An 18,007-nucleotide genomic window follows, 5' to 3' on the forward strand; every position below is an offset into this window, starting at 1 on the left:
TACCATCAACCTCTCCCCATTACTCGTCACCAAGAAAGGTTTTGTGCTAATAATTATTTTGAGTAATTACCAATAGTATCCACTGCCTTTAAGCAAGACAGTTCTCTAACCTTGCAAGTAGATACACACATGGTGTTACCGCAAACCAAATGTACATTAACCAATACTGGGAATACAAAGGCAAACATGGCCGTTTTGTGTTTGGCATCAAATACTTTTATAGTTGCATTGGATAATTTGGGGCAATATTTTTCATTAATTATTTCAAATCTAGATATGACGGGTTATACTTTGGCAATTTGACCGTCTGATTACTAATTTAAATATACTTCGAATGCATGGTTCAAAAACAATCTAACCCCTGAGACATTTGAAATGACGTCACCAACTCATCCAATCACAATTTGAATACGTCACTCAAAAAATGAATTTCTAAATTGAACTACAAAATGTTTGTATGGAAAACAAAGATATAGACGTGACCGTCTTGAGGTAAATGGCATAAAAGTAGCAACAAATTTGTTTTAAATATAATTTCAAGGAAACCCATGACATAATGGGCTACTTAGCCCATTCAAACGTCTGATTAAGTAGTTTAACTAGACTTCGATTGTATGGTTCGTAAAACTTTTTAAGTTTTTGAAGGACGTCTTCTGGGATCGTTGGGTGTGGCGGTCGTTTGACGCTCTTCCAGCACGTCCTGACGGGCTTAGCCAGGCAGCGGAACCCACGATTCTCTTCGGTGAAGAATGAATCCTCATCAAAGAAACTCTGGACTCCCAAAAAACGTTCAGTTTCTTTGAGGGCCGGCAGGGGATCTTTGACGAATGCATCTCCATCGATGGCGAGAAGACTACTCCGCGGGAAAACGGATAACCAGTGAGATAAAGAGTAATTGTAGACTGAGAGGGACACAAATTTACTTTGTGGGTTCACCTTACCGCCTGATGCAGTCAAAACTGACTTCTCGAAGGTATCCCCGAGATCGTATCCGTGTAAGGGTTCAAGTCGTTTCGGTGAGAGCTTCCCGCCCGATGCCAATAAATACCTGGTCTCCATGAAGTAATCTGAGATGGCTCTTTTGATGGGATCCCTGAGTATGATGATGAGCTTGGCATGCGGTAGTAACCTGTGAACTCGACGGTGGACGCCTAGTGGGTAGTAAGCATAGTAGATGGGTGTCTTTTCAAGAGTCACCTGCTGCTTGGAGCTAAGCGGCATCATCTTCTTGTAGAATGTTTCTCCGTAGTGGTACACCGGCCTGTTGAAGAAATGTGGCTCCCCGTCTGCTGCGGCAATCTCCGGGTGGAAGCCCAAGAACTTCTGCAGTGCCGACGTCCCGGACTTTTTCGTGCCGATAATGATGGCCCCGGGCAGCCGACGCATGCACTGTCGTTTTTTAAATTCGTCATCCGGCAAGTCAGCCTTGACAAATGTGTTGTTACCGCATTCAGTGGATTTCAAACAGTGAATGTACCGATAGCAACAAGTAACACAGGAGGGGAGGGGTGCAACTAGATCAGACGTCGACTGGAGACCTCGCTGCAACCCTCGCTGCAGCCCTTGAAGACGAGTTTGTATAGACACCATATAATTGGGAATCACATCAGCTGAGAGCAAAAGTACAGTCACCAACAATATGTATGCAAAGACGGCTATTGCTGCTAACCGTTTTGCTATATATTTCACACGCATCTTGTTCTTGTTCTTCTTTTTGTTTTGTTTTGGGGGTTGGGCTAAAATCTTCAACGGTATTATGACGGTCCGGTCTTCTTACAGTCTTTGGATACTACTCGTCGGTCTTGTTAGATCATCCTCGGCTGCACTGCGTCACTTGGTCCGGTGCTGGAGTATTTTATCTGCATACGAAGGGTACAGATAATATCAGGCTGAAACTGTCAATCAGAATGCACTACTAACATCATTTTGGCATCATGAACAACTACTTGCTGAATAAAGTACATTTCTTTTTTGTGTGTGTGAAAAAGTACCATAAAATATGCCCCATTCAATATATTCTCAGATACTCGTTTACGGACAAGACTGCTCGTCTTGACGGTACATTAACCCCACATGAACTTTTCTAGTAAAACATATATGTAGGTGGTTTGATAGTCTTTGACCATGAGAGGTGGCTAGGGCCTTTAAAGGCAGTTGACACTATTGGTAATTGTCAAAGACTAGTCTTCAAAGTTCGTGTATCTCAACATATGCATAAAATAACAAACCTGTGAAAATTTGAGCTCAATCGGTCGCCGAATTTGCGAGATAATAATGAAAGAAAAAAACACCCTTGTCACACGAAGTTGTGTACTTTCTGATGCTTGATTTCGAGACCTCAAACTCTAAACTTAAATCAAATTCGTGGAAAATTACTTCTTTCTCAAAAACTACAACAATTCAGAGGGAGCTGTTTCTCACACTGTTTTATACTACCAACCTCTCCCACTTACTCGTAATCAAGAAAGGTTTTATGATGATAATTATTTTGAGTAATTACCAATAGTGTCCACTGCCTTTAAGCAAGACAGTTCTCTACCTTGCAAGTAGATACACACATGGTGTTACCGCAAATCAAATGTACAATACCAATACTTTGAATACAAGTAATTACCAATAGTGTCCACTGCCTTTAACGTTAGAGGGTGTATTTATAACGGCCCCAAACTAGCCACTGGTGTATATATGAACAAAAAACTTGTAGGCCTACCTGATCTCAGCTTGCGTCCTGTCGGTCTCTGGTATATTGGTATACGAGAAAAGGTACGATGTGGATTTTCAATAATTATTTTTTAATCACTGCCAACCGCCAAAGCTATATCGGGTATGCCTATATACTGCATCCATGCAATGAACACCCGTGTCGTATGTTGAAGGCATACTATAACCATGGAGGTAGAAATAACAGAGGTGGGGAATTGATCCGGGTGTTGTCTTCTGTTCAACCGTAAGCTTTAAGAGGATAGATAGTTCCAAAAGCAGCTCAGGCAACCGAGAAACTTATGTGGAGGTGCAATCATGCATGGAATACCATAGAGCTCTATGGGAGTACCATCGTCATATACAAGGCCATTCCAGTGTTCTGGGTCTCGTAATAGGTGAAGGAGAATGGACGATAGACGTGTAGTATGCACGAGTCTATTTCTCTATTGTAACAACAATAGTTGGTCTATCCAATTTCGTATACGTTAAATAGAGTGGACACAATTGGTAATTGTCAAAGACCAGTCTTCCCACTTGGTGTATTTCAACATTATACATAACATAAGCACCTGTAAAAATTTGAGCTCGATTGGTCGCCGGAGTTACGAGATAACTATGAAAGAGAGAAACATCCTTGTCACACCAAGTTGTGTGCTTTCATATGCTTGATTTTGAGACCTCAAATTCTAAGTATGAGGTCTCGAAAAATGTAAAATGACTTCTTTCTCGAAAACGTCTTCACTTCAGAGGGAGCCGTTTCACACAATGTTTTATACTATCAACCTCTCCCCATTACTCGTTACCAGGTGAGGTTTTATATGGTAATAATTATTTTGAGTAATTACCAATAGTGTCCACTGCCTTTAAACTATTTTTCCCATGGGTTATAGTTTCAATTAATTGGGTTTCTCAATAGTAACACCACTAGTTGGTCTATCTGATTTCGTATAACGGCAGTTGGTTACTTTATAAATATTTTACAACGAGGCATACTTTCTTGCTCGCAGCATTATCGGGTACAACGTCAGTTGCTCGGCTAACAATAAATTGTGGAACTAATTTTTTTTTTCTTCTAAACTGGGAAACAAGTTTTTGTAAAATGAAAGATATATTCAGCTAGCCAATGTTTTGTTGCACTTCATCCTATCTTTTAGTTTAGAAAGACAGTAATTTTCCAGTGGAACTACAATAATGAAAATACATTCAGCTGTACATTATCTTACGAATCTACTCTTAAGTGTAGATTCGTAACACAAATAATCTTCAACAATAGAGTGACGTCACAGAAATACTTTAAAAGGAGAATAATCCCTTTAGGTCTTAATCTCACGTAGGAAGTTAAGGCCGGCAGCGGCTTAGGCTACGGCTGGATTTCTAAGTCATCATGCCTTGAAGTATGGGACACTCATGCAGCAGCCGTATACCGCCAATTCGGATACGGCTTAAACTGGGATGGTGCGTTGGTGACGTCATTGGTCGACAGTGCAATGTGCGAGAGAACTATTTGAAAACGAAATGAAAGAGTTAATAAAACATTTTGTTTTGTTTTTACACTGTGGTGGTGAGAGCTAGACTGGATTCACAGAATCCCGAGCCAGCCAGAGGTCTATCAAACCTTGTTCCCCCGTCGGGGTGTTTGAGCGCGAGACCAGGCTTTCTGCTTGTTCTCATCCTTATGCTGTGGCTGTGCCGAGATGTAGAACAAAGAGCTACCAAACTCCAGTATCTCTTTGAAACTCCTTGCCTCATCTATAATCTTCCATCTTTTAAGGAGAATGTCAATTCCTTCAGCTCCACTGAGTTTCTGCATGTCATGTTTTCTTCTTTGTAGCCCTTAATCAAGAGTGGCTTCTAGCCTTGTCAAAAAAAAAAAAAAAAAAAAAAGCAACCTGTTGGAATGCATGGATAGGCCGTAGATGGTTCCATGGCCCAATTTTACATAGCCGCTTAAGCACACAGAGAAAGCACAACAAAATTATGCTCAGCAGAATAAGGTTACCAACCAAACTTTCATGTCATATGTACAATTTGTGACTGGTATCCTGCTTATTTCTGCTTATCAGAAACATGTTAAGCAAAATTCTCTGCTAAAGCAGCTCAAAGAAAATTGGGCCCTGGGTTAATTGTTCTTGTGTAGAATGATAATTTGTATTCAAATCAAATACATCCTTGGTTCCAGGCAAAATCAACCAATGGTCGACTATGGTGCCTCGCTCGAACTCGCTCTTTGTCGCATACTTTATTGCATAGTTTACATATTTTTGTGACGGAAATTTTCTTCATGTTAAGCCTATACAAGGAGCTTCAAAAACAATATATATATTTTTTTATTGTACTTATTGTGTATACACTTTGCATATTTATTTCATTGTATTGACGATAATAATTGTTTAATGATGTGAGTCCAATACTTCAAATGTATGTGATTATTTGTTATTCATTGTCTCATAAAACATCTTACAAAAAAAAATCATAAAAATTGTTGTTAGAGTCCTCTGTTTGGCATCCTATTGTAGAACTACCCCATGGATGATTGCACTGGTCTGAAGTTATGGCGCCAAGCATTCACGAACAACGAAACACAATAAAACTTCATAGGTATGTTTTGTTAAAAGCATGGAGGTAGAAATAGACCTCCATTGTTAAAGACAGTGGACACTATTGGTAATTGTCAAAGACCAGCCTTCACAGTTGGTGTATCTCAACATATGCATAAAATAACGAACCTGTGAAAATTTGAGCTTAATCGGTCATCGAAGTTGCGAGATAATAATGAAAGAAACAAACCTTGTCACGCGAAGTTGTGTGCGTTTAGATGGTTGATTTCGAGACCTCAAGTTCTAAATCTCTGAGGTCTCGAAAGCAAATTCGTGGAAAATTACTTCTTTCTCGAAAACTATGGCACTTCAGAGGGAGCCTTTTCTCACAATGTTTTATACCATCAACCTCTTCCCATTACTCGTCACCAAGAAACGTTTTATGCTAATAATTATTTTGAGTAATTACCAATAGTGTCCACTGCCTTTAAAGGCAGTTCACTTAGTGTGTCTCACCATTATGCATGAAATAACAAACCTATGCAAATTTGAATACAGTCGTCAAAGTTGCAATAGAATCGTGGACGACAAAACACCCTTGTGTGCTTTTAGATGCCTTGAATTCGAGGCCTGGTTATTGATAATTTACATCGACTTCGTCTCGGTAAAATTATCAAAAACCAGGCCTCGTTGGGTTTAAACCACTAACTGAAAACCTCTTCACCACATATTGATTCCCTTATTTATTAATGGACGTTGCACTGTCTAATTTTGTATCAAATTCTCTATAAACGATGAAGGGAGCACATCTAAAAATAAGTTCAGCTGGTACCTTTTTTATAACTCTTGGATTTATGTGCATGAGATCAGGGCCCAATTTCATGGCTCTGCTTACCGTAAGCACAGAATCGGCGCTTACGGAAGCAGGGAATTCTGTGCTTACGGCAAGCGTATTTCACGGGTTAGCGGCGAATTTGGGCTTCTGCGCGTGCGTACTCCACGTTACTAGGCATTCTACGCTTACAAGGCTAGCACAGAAATTCGGCGCTTGCACGTAAGCGGGGAATCGTCATCGTAAGCGCAGAATTCGGCGGTAAGCAGAGCCATGAAATTGGGCCCTGGAATGTACAAGGTCATACTTATTATATTTGGTTTGCGGTAACACCATTGTGTGTATCTACTTGCCATGAGGTAGAGTTTGGTAAACTGTATTGCTAATTGTGTGTATCTACTTGCCAGGTAGTTTTTTCTTTAGAACTGTCCTGCTATATATTCTACAACAGCAGAGTATATTTTTCGGATTGTTTGGGTGACTTCTCAGCCTGCTTTTTAACTACTACCCGGGCGGAAGGTACTACTTTAGCTAATATCGTTTTATAAACTGTACTACCGCGGTGTGAGTCCTTAAATTTGTTTCAACGTTTCGAGTATAGCTTGCTCTAGTCACCGTCAGGAGACTGAAGAGATATGAGATAAAGCTTATTGTATAAAAAGGTCACATACATATTATGGTATAATAACGTCAAAATACAACACTAGACATGACTGCATACATTCCCTGCATGATTGCACCTCAACTGAAGTGTTTTCCACCTAAACATAACGCATGAATGACCGTGTAAAACGGAACAAACTAAACCATGAAACTATTTATTTTTATTTGTATAGCTCCATGGTTTGAACAACAGAGTCCATCCGGACCCAATCCAAACACTTTTATGAAACTTCAACACATGACTACACGGATTTCCCTTTGGTATAGGCATACCCGATAGCTTTGGTGGTTTGGAAGTGATTACACAAAAATATTGAGAAAAACACCGTGGGAATTCTTTCTCGTACACCAATACCAAAGACCGACAGGACGCAAGCTGAGATCAGGTACACGTTCCTCATTGATAGTGATACACACCAGTGGATTTGGGGCCGTTTTACACCCTGTTAAAGGCAGTGGACACTATTGGTAATTGTCAAAGACTAGCCTTTACAGTTGGTGTATCTCAACATATGCATAAAATAACAAATGGTGGTTTGGAAGTGATTACACAAAAATATTGAGAAAAACACCGTGGGAATTCTTTCTCGTACACCAATACCAAAGACCGACAGGACGCAAGCTGAGATCAGGTACACGTTCCTCATTGATAGTGATACACACCAGTGGATTTGGGGCCGTTTTACACCCTGTTAAAGGCAGTGGACACTATTGGTAATTGTCAAAGACTAGCCTTTACAGTTGGTGTATCTCAACATATGCATAAAATAACAAACCTGTGAAAATTTGAGCTCAATCGGTCATCGAACTTGAGCGATAATAATGAAAGAAAAAAACACCCTTGTCACACGAAGTTGTGTGTGTTTAGATGGTTGATTTCGAGACCTCAAGTGTTAAATCTGAGGTCACGAAATCAAATTCGTGGAAATTACTTCTTTCTCGAAAACTATGGCGCTTCAGAGGGAGCCGTTTCTCACAATGTTTTATACCATCAACCTCTCCCCATTACTCATCACCAAGAAAGATTTTATTGCCAGTGTCCACTGCCTTTGAGGGTTATGGAAACAAAGTAGCCAACTCGACGGTGACTGCTCTGTATTCCGACACCCCTATGTTCCGGCACCCCTATGTTCCGACACCCCTATGTTCCGACAACTCAACCTACCGACACCCCTGTTCCGACACTCTGTTAACCTAACTCGACAGCTTCGTGAAAGTTCAGTATCACAAAACAGTCGTGCAGCTGATTTCACGAAACGCTATGATTAATCTTATATCGAGTTAGGACGAGTCCTAGGTTCAATGCGTCCCAACTTCAATGGATACGGAACTTAACTCGCCTTAAGTCCTATAAGGTTAGTCCTAATAAGTTAGGAAGAGTTTGGTGAAATCGACTGCAGCCATTATTGAATTATTGACTTTTATCATAACAACAGTGGATCGGGTTCGCTCATCAGGGATGGAAAAACATGTTAGCTGCGATAGACTATTGAAGAGGGAACCATGTTCACTGTGTGGATGCGTTCGTTTAGCTTCCCTGGGTCGACCCCGGTCTGCCCCGGTATAGCTTTGACGGGGCTCACCCGGGTCAGCCCCCAGTGCCCTGCTTGTGGAGTAGGTCACTTGGGGTGACCTGAGGGAGCATGCCATCACCACGAGAGGTCGACACAGGGAAGCTAAACGAACGAACGGCCAGTGCATATAGCTTCAGTCTACAACACCAACAACAGGATTTATCCTGCACCACTGACGTTTTACAATAACTCCCGTTGGCGCAGCCTTGACGTAAAAAGGAAAGCTCGTTCAACACAACAAATTGTGTACATGTCCGATGGTAAATATTCCTCTATAAAGGGGGGGGGGGACAAGGTCTAGCCACGTTTACATTTCTACACTGTTGGTTGCTGCGCTATCGTGTACATAAGCGTAGTCTTTTTAAACAACCACTGTGGATTTGTTTGGAGGAATACTTTAATCACTCTTGGGTGCGCGGTAAGCGCATTTGAGCGGCCTGTATACAGCCACATGGGAGAATTTTTGTCAGAGATTTTCAAGTTGGCCCCATGATCTGTACTCACAAACGTCTGCACAGTAGCTGAGTAAGTCAGTCTTTTTGATCATGGTTTGTTTCTCGGTTTGTTTATTGTATGATTTTCTCGTAAAGGGATCTCGAAAGGGGATACAAACACCAATCACACCGAAATCGTTCTCATTACATTCTGAAATGTAGGCTTGTTGCACGACGACAGTAATGTGCATGCACGGTGAGGAGGGAGCGATACGAGCGGGATCGAGATTGAGTGATAGTGTGAGTATATTAACATCTTGCACCAAGACTACATTTTTTTCAGAACGAGGTAAGAACTACAATGTATAGTTCGGTGTGATTTATGGGGTGGGGCTGGCCTTTGCAAATCTTTTGCTTACAAACAGTGATTTCGTATATGATTATGAATTTTACAAGTCCATCAATCGTGATTCAGTAACTAACTTGACGACAAACTTATTCTAGTCATTGTGAAATCAGTGGTTAGATTGACAATGGGGGCAACCCCACAGCCTTGTGATGGCAAGTCATTCAGTTCAGTTCAACCATTTCTTCCTCAATGGTTCAACCACTGGGTGTTTCTACACAGCTCAGTTGAAGAAAATATAAAATCTTTTTGCAGTGATTATAATGATATTGCAATGATTATAAGACCACATAAAAAAAAATTGTTGATCGTCCCCGCCTGACCGTTCAAAACCCCCGACCCCATTTCCCCATTTTTTTCCCTTCCCTCCCCCCCCCCCCATGTCTGTAGACCTATATCTCTTTATACTTTTACTGCCCAGACTTTCCAGCTGATATTTGTTTTCAAAATGTACAGGTTTGAAAAGATGTTTAAAGAAGGTTTTTATCCATGTTGGCAAAGCAAGAACAATTCTTCAAATGTTTACTTGGGCTACACTGTGCTTAGTTGTTTGAAAAAGTTTAAAGAAAATGCCATTTAGGAGTAAAATTTGTTTGACAAAACTATTGAAATCATCAAAAACAAACAAACCCTCTGCTTTATAGTGATTGTGATGATTTCTTTATTCTTGGTGTCATATTTGGCATGTCAACAAAACTTAAAAAAAACATAAAAAACTCCCTTCCTCACCCATCCGCAAAAAAAGACGATAATTTTTTTTGTTATGTGGCCTAAGTTCCAACAATCAAGAAATGTGATTCAGTATTCTGTAGACGACAATTCGCTTCTTTGTCTATATAATCATTTTAAAACCAGCGGTTAGCTCGGTATGATTCGAACCTACAACCGTGTGACTGCAAGTCCCGCATTTTATTGCATTCAAAGTCCCTCTCATATCGTGTCTTCAATAGTTTAAAAAATGGAAGGTATCGTTTGACAAATACTCTAAAAGTTGTATAAATTCATGCAGGTTGAGAATATTTCACCCCAAGTGGATAATTATATGTTTCAGTTTGTATGGCCCCAAATTAGATTCTGGGGCGTTACTGCAGTAACGCTGTTTAGATTATGTATTCTTAGGAACTATTAGTTTGCCTGACTACTATTGTTTCCGGATTTTCGGCGCTGTATCAAAAACGTGAACGAATTTCCCACATGTTATTTTTTAGTGTATATAAATAAAACATTAGAACGGTTACAAAAAATGGATGAGAAACTATCGGGCATAAAGTGCAACAACATTCGATACATATTATGTGTATGTTGTTTGTTGCAGACATTATCATTTGCCGTTTAGAAAAGAGTAGAAATTGGGCAAATTTCCGTATCCTGCCACCACTTTTTCACAATTTTAACAAAACGGAATATCTCATTTGAGTAAATTTTACTTCTGGTTTAAACAAGAAATTGAATACAAGGAATGGCTGACCTACATGATGTGGATTAAGCTAGGAATAAACTTTTTAGTATAATGTAGGCTCAATCAAAGTTGTTTGTGGGTTTTCCCCAAGGGCAAACAAACGAGTTCATAGGAAATCAAACAAAAGCAACGGGAAGTAAAAACAGGCGGTAGCTTGTTTTTTTGTTACTGCAACTTCTGTACTGTTACATGGCAGACGCAACCAGTTGAATTTATTTTTATAACCATTGTGCCAACCTCGTTCCCATGGGTGATCGATCTCACCGCGCCATTTTCCCCCCAGCATCTCTTGCTCGAACATTGCCCCTGGAAATGGCAAATTGCAATGTGCTAATAACGTGCTATAATTATGCTAGCATATTTTAATGAGGTATCGATACGGTGCTGCACTTAGTGAGGCTGCCACTGTGCTTATTTTTGTACGGAAGCGTATTGCTTCACATGAATAAAAAAAAAAAAAACCTCTATCTTATGGTGTACAATATCCAAACTTATTGTGTACATACACACAATAACTTATGCACACGATAAATCTCAACTTATAGTGTACGTACACAATACGATAGAGTTTGTTAAAGTGTATTCATGTGGTGGTAGCTTCCGTGGTTGTGTCATTCACCATTATTCATTTTCCCCCCTCTGCAGTAAATGCAATGACCTGGAACACTGGTGGTAGAAATCGACAATTCCAACACTATATAGTGTATAGAGCTATTGTAATAATATTATATAGCTCTAAATCACGCGCTACTTTGAAGTGTACTTTGGAAAACACATACACCACACGTCCCATTGCAACGCTAATATAACCCAAGTGACATCGATGCCGTTTTTATTGCTGGAACATTACACTAGGACAGCGCTGAAAGATGGAATCCCCATCAACTCATAGAGAGGACACTAATCTTCTTCAGGCCACCTCTCCACCCGACGAGGAGCACACAGGATCTACCTGGGCTAGTAGTATGGCATCGTTACTGGTGCTGCAGTTGCTCATCTTTACTCCAGAGAGCATGACAATGACCTTGGATGTTCAATTCGCACGCGCCAAGTTTGCCGCCGAGCGCAACTTCACGTTCCCAGTTGGGGTGAACGCCTGCGCTCTCTCTAACAACAGCAACACAGAACTCCGGGAAATCCAGTCGCAAACGGCGATCTTTTCCACCTACGAGAACATCTTACTGTACTTTATTCCTGTTATAACTGGACTCCCATTGGTCATCCTGTCAGATTTCACCGGGCGGCGGCCATTGATGCTTCTACGATGCGTGGGTTCCTGTATTATGGAGGGAACTTTTTTATTCACCGCTTACTCTGGGGTGTCTGTCTACTATGCACTGTTTGGGAGTGCAGTTAGTGGTGCTTGTGGTGGGTTTGTGTTTTTGCACTCCATCATCATGCTCTATACGACTGATATTGTTCCTCTGAGGTACAGGGAGGTTGCCTTAGCTGGAATTTACGGGATGCAGTACCTCGTCATAGGCGTGGCTCCTTTGGTAATTGAATTCGTGCTACAGAAAACCTCGTTCACTGTGGTGTATCTCATAACCACGTGCATCAGCATGGCGTCGTGCCTGTGGATGTTACCGCCGTATCTCGTCCGTGAATCCGCGCCAAAGAAAACCATCGTCAAAGACGTCGTCAGGGACAGCATTCTCGGAGTCCGCTCTCTTTTCTCAGACACTGTCACCGATGGTCGGCGCTGGAGGATTGTAGTGCTCCTCGGCTGTTACGCTTTAGTTACTTTGAATATCTTCGGATTCCAAAACACGGTGAATCTTTACGGGCTTGGGGAGCCATTTTGCTGGTCTCCCGCTCTAGTAGGAATCTTTGCGGCCGTGTATCAGGTCCCGAGCTCAATCGGTAAGTCCGCTGCCAACTATTGCTTGTTTCCAATCAAAATGGACGAAGGGAAAAACTTTAAGACTTGGAGCGTCTTGAAAACAGACTTACACAATTATTCAACATATTAAAGTATGAGTAATTTGGATTTCAGTGTGGTCCAATTTCTACCCAGTGTTTTAGTTGAATGCTTGCACGTAATTAGCCGTAAAAAGTTGTTTCAAATTTAAGCACTTGAGACTAATTACTCAAAGTAATTGTAAGCTTACAAACTTACTTGGTAAAGCATGGTGTTCTAAAGACGACGCACATCTGTCGTCTTTAGAACACCATAGTAATGAGCAATGAACAGAAGCTTTGCATGGTGTGGACAAATAGGAAGAAACTTCAGACAAGTAAATTTGTGGGCATATATAACCATTTTGTAAATCTCTTGTGTGTGCGTGTGGCTCTCAGAAGAGCCGGTGTGGTCTCGAGTCCGTTCATACATTATTCTCTGCTCCTGATAGACGAACAGACCATGAGCTTTATTCCATCGCAACTTCAATGACAAATTGAGTGCAAATCTTCACAGATGTTGGGATACACTAAATCTGAATACTGGTCTGTGACATATATAGTTTTACCAGAGGTGCATGTCCAGTGCTTACACATCAAGTATAACATTAACCAGAAGTTATGAATCTTCTTTATTCCCAGCGTGCCCTATTATTGTGTGGCTCCTAGGGCTATGCTTGTCCGACTACTGGGCAATTTACCTTAGCATTATTGCTGGAACAGCGCAGATTCTGATGACGGCACTCGCTACAACAAATGCAGTTTTGATATATGGAGGTAAGGGGGGGTGTCTGTACTGTTGCTACAGCTACGGCTATACACCTCTCTTAATACTTATGAATGACGTCATAATTCTTACCAAAATGGGGCTATAGACGCACGTAGATTTCCGGGTCATCGTGCGTTGAAGTGTATGACGTCCTTGGATGCACAGTAAAGCAAAAGCCGAAGCCGTAGCTGTAGCCGCCAATTCGAATACGGCCTATGAGCCGACAACTAATGGACCCTGCCCATGATGTTAATTACATTCACGCATGCGTACAGACCCCGTTGGTTATCAAACGCCATAGAGTTTTGCACTAAGCAGATGCGCAATCGCGTCTGCGTCACGCACCCATTAGCCGTGTACAAAACAGCGCGATGTTCCCTCATTGTGCCAACCAAAACGTAAGTGCGCACGCGCTTTGTGCAATTAACATATTTCATGGGAAGATTCTATTGTCTTTACTATAGTACCTCATACATTTTCATGACTGAGAGTCGAGATTTCATTGGTCAATTCATCATCACGTGCCGGGTGTTAATTTTGCTAATTACCAAGCGCGCAAGCGCGCAAGTGTTAAATGCGCATGACAAGTATAGTAGCTCCCCGGGAGCTCTGCTACTTGTCATGCGCATTACTATTGTACGACGTCATCCCCGGGCGCTATTTGCTTTACGATCGCGGTACTGACCCACACATCGCTCTAGCGACATCCATCGCATGAACAAACATGTCATGGCTAATTTTATTTAAATTTATTTCAACTGATTTATGTATGAAGTATAATAAAACAAATATAACATGTTTTATATATTATTAATGGAACACAATGCCTTGGATCGGACGAGTTGGTCTATTAAAAGCGTTTGAAACTGGTTGTCATGAAAGGTGTATGGTTAGAAAGATGTTTTAAAAGGTTAGTAGAATATAATGATCCACACAAGTATCACTCAAAATTGTACGGTTTTCTTTTTACATCGCGAACTATCACGGTGGGCCATTTATGGGAGTCAAAATTTTGACTCCCATAAATGGCTGACCGTGTTATTGGACGAGGTAAAAAGAAAACCACGCAATTTCGAGGCATATTTGTGTAGATCATTGTATTCTACTTTTACATCATCTTTCTAACCACATGCATTTTATAACAAACGGTCACAAAACGCCTTTCAAAGACCAACTCGACCGATCCAAGACAACGTGTTCCTTTAAAGGTTTGTGTCAGTCGGAGTGTGCATGCTGGCTAGACTATTGGTTTTAAAGAACCAGTAATTGGATACAATGATTTCATGGGATAAGCGGGCAGTGATGTTAAGCTTTCCATATCTGTGTTTTGCTTGGTCCTGATGTTTTGCTTGGCAAGTGCGCTTTCGGTCGCCTGCTGCATGCAGCGTTTACAATGTTATGTATGTAGGCGAAAGGTGATAATGGATGAAGTTCACGTAGGCTAATTAATGCTCTGGCATAACTCACAAACTCAAAGTGTGACGTCAGATGTTCAGGCTACGTGTTGGCTAGCTGACGGACTGGCGTTGACTGTCATTTTGATTTGTCAGGGGCAACTTTGAAAGGGCGACTTTGTAAGTGAGGGGGTGACTTTGCTGGGGCGACTTTGCTGGGGGTGACTTTGTAGTGGGCGACTTTGCTGGGGCGACTTTGCTGGGGGTGACTTTGTAGTGAGCGACTTTGCTGGGGCGACTTTGTAGTGGGCGACTTTGTAGTTGGCGACTTTGCTTGGGGTGAGTTGACTGGTTGCCATAACACTGTGTCTCGACCTTTCTTGTTTAGCTTCCCTTGCAGGTATTTTTTACTGCGTGTCGCAGCCAGTCTACGTTGCTCTACTCACCAGACTTGTTGATAGTAATAAACATGGTAAATATATTCCCTTTAATTTAGTGAGTGCTGTCACATTTGATTAATTTCACTCGTTGCCTTGGATCGGGCGAGTTTGTCTATACGAAAAGCGTTTGTAACCGTTTGTTACAAAACGCATGTACTAATGATCTGACTGCAAACTATTTGTTGACTCCACCCATTGGCGTGCTATGTTATTTCACTACGTATAAGGAAAACCGTGCAATTTTGAAGCATATTTTGTGTGGATCATTAAATTCTATTTGTATATCAACTCTCTAACCATAATGTATTTCATTAAAAAACGGTTTCAAACGCTTTTCATAGACTCGCCCGATCCAAGGCAACGTGTCTCTTTAAGGGTTAAAAAACAAACCGAAATATGAAGAAACAAATCGCCACTAACGTCAGGCGTCAACAAACTGGTACTTCTTTTTTACTCGAATGTTTTCATTTTCTGTAGGAGCTTTGTTTTCACTTTACACGCTGGTGTACACCATCACAGCTGCTTGCTCCCTCACCATTCAGAGTTATGCATATGCACAAGCAATTAAACTGGGGCAAGCTACAGTTGTGTTCTACGTTATGACGCTACTTGGGGCTTTGGTAGCCATACCAACAGTGTGAGTAAATGTGTTTGTTATAGTATGTAATTTCTGGGAATGAAACGAATAATGCCTCATAAGTGAACTCGATCAATGTAGCTCACAAGCCTGGAAAACCCCAACCGTATAAACAAGGTCATCAAAGTTAAAAGAGAATAGTGACAAAAACCTTGTTGCACAAAATCGTGTGCTTTCAGATGCATTAAAAAGACTTCGGTTGAAGTCTTTAAAGACACTGGACACTATTGGTAATTGTCAAAGACCAGTCTCCTCACTTATTGCATCTCAACATATGCATAAAATAACAAACCCGTGAAAATTTGAGCTCAATCGGTCATCGAAGTTGCGAGATAATAATGAAAGAAAAAACACCCTTTTCACACGAAGATTTGTGCTTTCAGATGCTTGATTTCGAGACCTCAAATTCTAAATCTGAGGTGTCGAAATCAAATTATTGGGGAAATACTTTATTTCTCGAAAACTACGTCACTTCAGAGGGAGCCGTTTTGTCACAATGGTTTATACCACCAACCTCTCCTCACTCGTTACCAAGTAAGGTTTTATGCTAATAATTATTTTGAGTATCTACCATTACTGTAGTGTCCTCTGGCTCTAATTATTTGAGTGAGAAATTACCTCTTTTTCAAAAACTGTACGTTACTTCAAAGGGAGCGATTCTCGCAATGCTTTGATATTATTAACAGCTCTCCATTACTCGTCACCGTTTAAGTTTTTATGACAACAATTATTCTGAGTAATTAGGCTACCAATAGTGTTAGGCCTTTAAATTCTGAATGTAGCAATACAGTATTCATTAAGTTTGATCGTTCCACTTCTTTTTTACCCGTAATGCAGAGTGATGCACGTTTTGGAACCACGTGGAGGCTTTCAACAAGAGCCAAAGACGGAGTAATGTAACCCCAAACATGGAGATTTTAACCTAGGCCCAAATTCATAAAGCTGTTCAGCAGACAATACTGCTTATAGCAAATCCTTTGATATTTTATGAAGACAAAGTATAGTGGACAAAATGACAAAGTGTCACAGCCGTGCCTCGAAAACATGGAGACTTTCACCTGGGCCCGATTTCATAAAGATGTTGAACAGCCAATAAAGCATGATCTCAAATATATTAATATTACAGTTTTCTAATAGCTGGAGTCCATAGGAAACATTTAAAAAAAACCTGAAGAACTGTGTTCACACCAATTAGGGGAATATCGTCACTGGCGTCATGAGGTCATTATAATAGATAAACCGTTTTTGACTCTCGGCTGAAAAAGCCGCGCGGCCGGATGCATTTTTGACTCTAGTTATTCGTTACTAAATGCAATTTTTGAGAGAAAAATGGTTATTAACCGGTATCTACAATGTCTATTTGGCCATAAAAAGGTAATAATTAAAATATTTAGATCGTCCTTTATTGGCTCATTAAGCAGAAACTAGCTTAGCAAATCCCTGCAAGATAATATTACACACAAAGCTACTGCTAAAACACACGACCGCCGGCTTTGTCTGGTTCTGGGTTCAGTAGCAAAATGCTAAAGCTACTCGAAAACATTATAATAGTAATAATAATTGTACCTAACCGCGCTTAGTAGGCCAACTACGTCTGAGCGCACGGTGCTGGTGTCCTTGATATTACTAGTTAAATTATTACCAAGGACCCAAAACACCGCATTACATGTTTCTCTTATGTTAGGCCCTTTTCGAAACCACGGCTCACTGCTAAAATGCTCCATCGAAGTCTTTGAAACGTACGGCAACGGTGCATTTAGCCAGAGCCGGAGAAAAAAAAACCGTGGATTCAAAAATACCATGGAAAGAATAACCACGTGAGAGAACGTACACAAATGTGTCACGAGGATTTCCCACCCAATGCACCGATTGCACAACCATTGGTTACACGTCATCACGTGACGTATAGATTTTATTCCGTCGTCGAAATTGCCACTGTCGTAGTGCTTTCAATGGGTTATTATTTTTCTAAAAGTTATTTAAAAAAAGGGAGTTTTTCTATAGGAAAAAAGAGGAAACAATTAGGAAAACCTTTCAGGAAATATTGTTTCGTCAGCCACACTCCAGTCTTGTTAGGCATAATAGTAGAAAACATCCCTTGAAATATTTCTGTCTGAAATGTCATACATTTGGTGAGAAATAAATAAAACGAATTCCCCGTTCGGAGGTTTTCATTCAAAATGTGTAATCGGTTTTTCCCGGGTTTTTTTTTTCGCGTGACCCAGATGGCCGACTGATATCAAACTTCTACGGACTTGTC

The 18,007-nt window shown here is 40.8% G+C and overlaps 2 protein-coding genes across 5 annotated transcripts; one reads left to right on the forward strand and one right to left on the reverse strand.

Moving 5' to 3' along the window:
- Window positions 1–201: 201 nt before the first annotated feature.
- On the reverse strand, window positions 202–2,922 carry LOC139935339 (heparan sulfate glucosamine 3-O-sulfotransferase 1-like). The gene is made up of 2 exons (XM_071929874.1): window positions 2,711–2,922; window positions 202–1,859 (listed from the first exon to the last, which is right to left on the reverse strand). The coding sequence occupies exon 2, from the start codon at window positions 1,693–1,695 to the stop codon at window positions 562–564; it is 1,134 nt and encodes a 377-aa protein (XP_071785975.1). The 5' UTR covers window positions 1,696–1,859; window positions 2,711–2,922; the 3' UTR covers window positions 202–561.
- A 4,263-nt stretch (window positions 2,923–7,185) lies between these two features.
- Window positions 7,186–17,900, forward strand: LOC139935338 (proton-coupled folate transporter-like). 4 transcript variants are annotated; one of them, XM_071929870.1, is made up of 7 exons: window positions 8,738–8,834; window positions 8,966–9,043; window positions 11,254–12,471; window positions 13,150–13,284; window positions 15,059–15,142; window positions 15,588–15,747; window positions 16,585–17,900. In XM_071929870.1, exons 3-7 carry the CDS (start codon window positions 11,478–11,480, stop codon window positions 16,640–16,642), a joined length of 1,431 nt encoding a protein of 476 aa, XP_071785971.1. In that variant the 5' UTR covers window positions 8,738–8,834; window positions 8,966–9,043; window positions 11,254–11,477; the 3' UTR covers window positions 16,643–17,900. The 4 variants fall into 4 exon arrangements, with proteins under 4 accessions (XP_071785974.1, XP_071785973.1, XP_071785972.1 ...); XM_071929873.1 differs by lacking the exons at window positions 8,738–8,834; window positions 8,966–9,043 and adding an exon at window positions 7,186–7,367; XM_071929872.1 differs by lacking the exons at window positions 8,738–8,834; window positions 8,966–9,043 and adding an exon at window positions 8,326–8,569.
- The last annotated feature ends 107 nt before the right edge of the window (window positions 17,901–18,007 follow it).

This window comes from Asterias amurensis, chromosome 3, assembly GCF_032118995.1.
Source record: "Asterias amurensis chromosome 3, ASM3211899v1".
In the NCBI taxonomy this organism is placed as follows: Eukaryota; Metazoa; Echinodermata; class Asteroidea; order Forcipulatida; family Asteriidae; genus Asterias; species Asterias amurensis.

Bases quoted from the DNA above. Each gene is read 5' to 3' on its own strand.
- LOC139935339 (XM_071929874.1), bottom strand. From the start codon at position 1,695: ATGCGTGTGAAATATATAGCAAAACGGTTAGCAGCAATAGCCGTCTTT.
- LOC139935338 (XM_071929873.1), top strand. From the start codon at position 11,478: ATGGAATCCCCATCAACTCATAGAGAGGACACTAATCTTCTTCAGGCC. The intron at 15,143-15,587 runs GTAAATATATTC...CATTTTCTGTAG, and splicing joins TGTTGATAGTAATAAACATG to GAGCTTTGTTTTCACTTTAC. The intron at 15,748-16,584 runs GTGAGTAAATGT...CCCGTAATGCAG, and splicing joins TTGGTAGCCATACCAACAGT to AGTGATGCACGTTTTGGAAC.